General features: G+C 32.8%; 1 protein-coding gene across 2 annotated transcripts; it reads right to left on the bottom strand.

Moving 5' to 3' along the window:
- Window positions 1-2,399: 2,399 nt before the first annotated feature.
- On the bottom strand, window positions 2,400-5,300 carry LOC136230824 (U-box domain-containing protein 9). 2 transcript variants are annotated; one of them, XM_066020011.1, is made up of 3 exons: window positions 4,832-4,970; window positions 4,236-4,299; window positions 2,400-3,972 (listed from the first exon to the last, which is right to left on the bottom strand). In XM_066020011.1, the coding sequence occupies exons 2-3, from the start codon at window positions 4,236-4,238 to the stop codon at window positions 2,887-2,889; spliced, it is 1,089 nt and encodes a 362-aa protein (XP_065876083.1). In that variant the 5' UTR covers window positions 4,239-4,299; window positions 4,832-4,970; the 3' UTR covers window positions 2,400-2,886. The 2 variants fall into 2 exon arrangements, with proteins under 2 accessions (XP_065876083.1, XP_065876082.1); XM_066020010.1 differs by lacking the exon at window positions 4,236-4,299 and having other exon boundaries at window positions 4,832-5,300.
- Between the last annotated feature and the right edge of the window lie 1,705 nt (window positions 5,301-7,005).

Below are 7,005 nucleotides of genomic sequence, written 5' to 3'. Positions count from 1 at the left end.
GGCTATTTGAACACAACCAGAATTCAAATGTCACTGGAGTATGGAGTTTAATAAGAGATGCCAATGACTATTGGTTGTTGGAATTAGAGAATATACACTGGTTTAACATGACAATTGATCAAACCTACAAGTTCATAATTGTAGAATCTGACTGCAAAGAGATTGTACAACTATTCAATAGATGTTTTGAAAACCAACAATTTCACTCTCATCGAGTCCTCATCCAAGGGATCATTTCCTTCAAGAATAAATGTATCGTGACTCTCTCTACAGGGAAGCTAACAAGTATACAAACTGGTTAACCAAATCAGTCATCACTGCAAGTAGATAAGGGGTTACAATCCTCATGATCCACATCATCTCCTCCAAGAAGATTATAGAGATATCGGGAAATCTAAATTCATTCCCGACACCTATGTGTAGTTTTATTGTTTTTCTTGTAGCTTTCATTTTGAACAAAAAAAGGAATAGAAATTGAGTAAAATATTGTAAAAATATGGGTAACAAAGTATAAAAGAATGGATTGTAAAAGAAGAAATAAGGGTTGTTTTAAGTAATTAAAAAAAGAAAAGAAAAGAAAAGATTAAGGGTCAAATCATGATGTCTTATCATGTTATAGTTTTGCTACAAAATGGGGGTGTATATCCCCTTCAAAGGGTACAGAAAATGGGGTTTAGTTTGTCTAAATATTTTTATTTAATTTTATTTAGAAAGATAAATTGTCCTTTAAAAAAAAAAAGATTCCTAAGTTAGAACCACTCATTGTTCATTCAATTCAATCCAATCCATGGACCTTCAAAAATGGCCACTCACCAATTATTCACTTATATCTTATCACTTCTATTACTCAATAATTCATTCATATATACCCATCTATGCCCATCCATTATTCTTTTTACTTATTTATTTATTTAAGGCTCATAAACAATATTCTTTTGCTAACTCCTAAATCAATGAAGATTAATTTTTATATTCTTTAATGAGATAGTATTTATTTTTTTAGATGGCATTGGCTTAGGTGTAATTCCACGTGGTAGTCCCATTTCTTTCTTTATTGTTGGTTTTGTTTGATATTGAAAATCAAAATGAAAATCCCACCAAAAAGATGATTAATAATTGTTGCCTTTCACTTCGATTTTTATTGGATATTATCTTCTAATCTCTTTTTGGGTAAAATTTGAAGTCATTTTCACCCTTTTAAAAATCAAATATGAAAGAAAATATTAATATAATTTTCTTACTATGTGTTGTATTTATGAGCATGAATAAATTGAACATGAAAAGGAAATAGATTTCATGTGAAATGTTTATTACAATAATATAATTTAAAGGCTCCCTTTGTTTATTGAAATAAATAATAGCGACAGAATGATTAGTTAATATCTGATTTGCCAACCACAAATAGCTTGTGAGTTTGCAAGAATGATATAAAATTAATAAATACAAAATTGGCATTATCTGGTAAACGTATTCCTAAAATGTCAAGGAAAACATACTGTAAAATCTTTAAGTGTTGTATTGAAGACTTTCACTAAAAGTTGTGCAATATCTTTGATGGACCACTCCCTCCTCTCCTCCACCACTCATTTCACCATTTCAAAATCATCTATCTATACCCTCTTCAAACTATGTACATCATTTTTTTTTAACACCACACCACTATTTATTTATCAAGACTATCTGTTTAATACGATTTATTTCACGTAAGTTTTATTCCGGGATAACGTCTAAAATTGAACCTATAGTTCTTGAGAAAATGTACATTTAACAATTACTTGAATTGTAGTATTGGACATCCAAAAAAAATTCATTGACAAATTAAAGCACACGGTAAAAGTTCTTTTTGTTTGATTGACTTAGCCAGCCATATGTCAAAACTTAATTATTAACATCTTATAACGGTGTTTATATAATGCAGTAAACATTTGAACAATCAGGTGTAAACATTTGAACAGTCCGGTGTAAAAGTTAAATAACAGTCTAACCATTTGATTGGAAACTTCCATTATATAATGGTAAAATTGATAATGCTTGAATAAGACTTTTCTAAAAAAAACAAAGGTAAACTGATTCTTATTTATTCCTTTTATTTTTATTATATTTATATTATAAATAATCAGATAAAAATATGTTATGCTAACGTGATTAGGACATGATAATCCGTTCTAACAATACTACTTCAAATAAGCCAGCCAGCCAACATTTCTCACTCCAGAAGATGAATCTCATCAGTAGTCCCCAAACTTTTTGGTATCTTCTCACTAAGTGAAAACGACCTTTCAGTCCCCAAACTTTTTGACATCTTCTCTCATTAAGTCAAAATGACCTCAGTCGTCTAAACTTAACCCTCAATTCAAGTTCAATTTTAGTGTATACAAAATCAACTAAAGAGTGACTAATAACTTCAAACGGATTAATTGGATTAAAACTAATCATATGACAATGGAAATTCCCAGCAGCAACAACAACAAAAAAAAAGGGTGGAGCATTGGTAGATTCAAGTAAAATGGCATGGATTTGAGAACAAACTAGGGTAGGAAATCTTTTACAAAAGTTCAAATTCCATATTATATGAGACCAGAGAATTTATGCTACCATACTGGTAAAAAACCAAAAACTGCCTCAGGTAGAATCTGAAACATCTAAAACCATTATCAGGCATATGCGAAGGACACCATACATCAACAGCAGAACACACAGTCAAAAACCTATAACAAGCTTATGGACAGGCAGACTCGAGTCGAAAATTTGGAGAATAGAATTTACTATTTACATCAAGGCATTGGAGAATGGCACAGATATGTTGGAGTTGCACCGATGGGGCATTGAAGAAGAATTTACATTTCATCAAACTTGATTATGGTGCATGGCCGAGCTTCTTATCTATCATGCTGTATGTGTAAGATTCACAGCTCTATTGATTCTCTCAAGAAGGCCATTAGCTTTCCTCTTGGCTCTTGAAGTACCATCTTTAGCTAGTTTTGAAATTGTTCCATACTTACTCTCCTCTTCCCGCACTGTTCTCCATTTGGTTCGGTCGTTCAAACAGAGAGTGTGCAGAATGGCTATACAATTTTCTTTGTTCCTTTCACAATTGTTTTCCCTGATAATTCGAAGCAAGCAAGGAACAGCTCCGAGATCTCCCATATCTTCAACAGCCCTCTGGTGACTCGAAAGAATTGCAAGAATAGCCAATAACTCATCCACAAGAACACCATTCATAATCTTTTTCAGAATCACCTTCACTGCTCCATCCCTCACTGCTCTTGCCTTGTTTTCGTGAACAAAGCATAGGGTAAATATTGCGGAAGCAACGTCTTTCATAGCTAAAGGATGTCCTTCTTCTAGAAGATCCATAAGTGGTTTTAGAGCACCTGCTTTGCCAATAAGTACCTTGTTGGAATCAAGAGCAGATAATGTAAAAAGCGCTGCAGCTGCATTACTCCTCGTCTCAATGGTTCCTGACCTTAATGCTTCCATAAGAAGAGGAATTACCATTGGGGTTTCAGCAACAAGTTTCTTGTTGTTATCATGGATCGAAAGATTTAAGAGGGTTGTGATCACGTCTTCTTGGACATCTGGGTGAATCTCATTTCCTGACTTGCTTCGAGTGAGTGGATTAAGCAATTGAGGAATTGCATCAGTAGACTCGCCGAATAATGCCCGGAAAGAGGGCATCCTTTTTGTCAACATCCGGAGCTGCCTTGCAGCTTCTTTTTGTTCAGGCAGTGCTGAAGACATCTTTTCAAGCAAAGACAGAAAATGATCGCGGTCAACTTCTGTTATTCCATCGTCATTAACATATTGAACAGGGTCCGGCAACTCTAACCCTTGACTCTTGCACCATTGTAATATCATTTCCCTGATCAAGTGATTAGGAGTTAGGAGTGTGTGTGACAGGACTTGCTGAGTTAGAGGACACGTCCTATTCCCAGCTTTCAGCCATTTCTGAATAAATGGTCTATCATAAGTCTGCACAATTTGACACAACAAGATTAAACATATCAATAATAAAGATTAAATTAACAAATGTTCAGATGAAGCAATATGAAAATCAGCCAAGCAAAGATAGTAATCAAAGAACTTATTTTTAATGCAGCTATTCTGTCCAAGAATGATGGAAATTCCTTCATATGTGGTATTGACATTTCATTAATTCATTCGGAAATCCTAATTAAACAAATAATCTTCTGAAAGATGTAACATTTATAAAGAAAATCTGATGAAGACATTACCATAGCAAGGTTCGAATTTATCCATACATGAATCAAACACAAGCTTCCACATTTTTCATTGCTCCTGAAATAGTACAAGCATGAATAGTACTTTGATATCACCAGATTTCAAACATCTGTCTCAATGCTAATGAATTCTTAAACCAAACAGTCACCAAATCCCATAGACTACCCAAAGCCAATAAAATCTGAAATTCTCTCAGTTATTTTGCAATCCATCTTTCTGTGAAGACTCAAATTAACAAATTCTGAATTACATTTCCCATATTTACTCAACATCAATCGGAGCATAGCGTAAAGGGAGGAGAATGCAACTAAAAGCATCTAAAATAAAGAAATTATGATCAAAATTCAAATTATCATATTAAATCCACTTAGAGCTAAGTCTTATATTAAATCCAGCCAAAAGAACAGTATTTAACCGACAATTTGAACATATTAATTGAAGATTAAAAACCTAACTGAATTAAGTAAAATAATTGCAAGTAAATTGAAATCCTTAGTGCGCTAAAGCCAAGAATAGTGAAAAAGACAGATCCTCTACAGTTGAGAGCAAACAACCACTCTTTTAACACTGAGAATTGAGAGAAACAAACCTGTCCTGTAGCCAAAATGACAGGATCTCTCATCAATTCCTTGGATAAAGGGCATTTAAACTCGTCAGGGCAAGGCAACGATTCTCGCAATTTAAGGGACGAGGATCTCTTCTTCGACTTGAGTTCTTTTAGAGCGAATAGGGTTTCTTTGGCTTGATCGAGGGTTTCTAACGGATAATCTTCGTCGTCGAGAATGGTTTTGACAAGCTTCTGCAATTCTTTCTTTAATTCGGTCGCCTTGGCCATGACAGACGGATCGGAGTTAAAGCCGGTGGTCTTGGCCATGGAAGAGGGAATTAGAAAGGGGAATGAAGAAAAAACAAAAAGTAGGAATTATAATTAAGGTTATCAATCAAAGAGAGAAGAGTAGCGGTGGCCGAGAATGTGAAGAAGAAGAAGAAGAAAATAAGAATAAGAAAGCTCTGTTTTCATTCTCTCTCTTTTCTCTTTTTTCATTTTCAATATAACAAAACCAATTCTTATCTCTCTTTTCCTATAAATATTTTATTTTATTCCTTTTTATTTCAAAAATTAATAATAAAATAAAAGCATTTCTCAACAAGTTTCATCACTATAAATAAACATGTGACATTGTTTTTATTCTGACAGCAGGTTTTTAAAGAGGTAGTAAAACAAAATTAAATAATGGTTAAAAAATCAATTTAATTTAACATTAACAATGTGGATAAATTTTAAATAATAATGGTTTCAAAAAAATTAATAATTTCTATAATATTAACAATGTGGATAAATTAATATGTAATTAATAATAATAATAAAATTAAAACCATGTTACAAGTAGTTAAGGTATTGAATAAATTATATTATTTATTGGTTATAAATAGTTAAAATACTGAATAAATTTAATTATTTCAAAAAAGATCAAGATATCAATAACATTTGAATTCTCTTTTTTAATTCACTTTAAATTTAGTCAAAATATTTTTGATAAATCTAGCTAGATAAGATTTTGGGTTGGTATTGCTCCTTTATTTTTTAGTTTTTAGTAAATTAGTTTACTAATTTACTAAATCGCATGAAACCGTAAGCTCCCAAGTAGTGGGAGGAGCCCGAAGCTCTGACCGCGTGCCTGTTGAAGAATGAGCCGACGACTCATAGGCCCCTACCTCCTTTATCACTGAGCGGTCATTTAGGGGCCCTAGAGTGCAAAGACAGAAGAGAGCTTGACTGCAAGATTCACCCGTCGAGCAGGGACGAAAGTCGTGAAAAAACCAAAAGCTCTGCCCTCCCTCTATCGATCCAAGGGATGGAAGGGCAGGGAGGTTTGTGATGATTTTTTAAATCTTTTATACTAGGTAATCTAGTATCCTTATGCATGAAGATACTCAATTCGGTCGTTGTGGTCGGACTCTATTATGGGATGCTCGACAAGGTATTAGTTCGAGTATCATAAGTGTTTCTTTGTAAGAACGTCCACGAATCTTTATTGGCAAAGAGGCGAAGAAATAAATTCATTATCATTTTACAAATTCTATCACATGGATTTATTGGTGCTGCACTCCAAATTCCCATGTTGAGCAAAGAAGACGAAACAGCCTTAGTTATACGTTTTCGTGAACATGGCGGCGTGGAAGCAGCAAAACGCTTGGTTCTTGCTAATCTTGCGAGGGTGAGCTAACTCCAAAAATCCGTCCTCAAGTTATCACTTAGTAAGTTTCCATACCAAGGCTCAATCCAATTAAGTCCGTAGCGTCTACCAATTTCGCCATATCCCCCCTTGCATTACCGGGCATGAGTGGGTTTTTTTTTTTTTTGCGAAATTGGTCATCTTTTTTTGGACTAATTAGCGGCCAAGAGTACCTTTTAACTTCTAACAGTTAAATTAAATAAACAAATAATGAATCTTAAATTAATTATTTAAATTAAATTATGTATTTAAAATTTATAGTTTTTAATTGTGATTTAAAAAACAATATTTTCACAGATTTCAAAATTTATTAATCTGATTTTTTTAAACAAATATTACTCGATCTCATTCAGTATCTAAAACGTATCAAAACAATTAATTTAAAAAATCTAAAAAGTATCTTACATCCATTAATTGCATTAAATTTCAATATTTTTAAAAAATATATATTTTAATTGGTATCTAAACAAAAATCACAATAATAAATTTTAAAATTTATTAATGAATAATAAAATCACTCGAATTT

Source organism: Euphorbia lathyris, chromosome 5 (genome assembly GCF_963576675.1).
Source record: "Euphorbia lathyris chromosome 5, ddEupLath1.1, whole genome shotgun sequence".
In the NCBI taxonomy this organism is placed as follows: Eukaryota; Viridiplantae; Streptophyta; class Magnoliopsida; order Malpighiales; family Euphorbiaceae; genus Euphorbia; species Euphorbia lathyris.
This window is presented reverse-complemented; position numbering and strand designations above follow the sequence as displayed.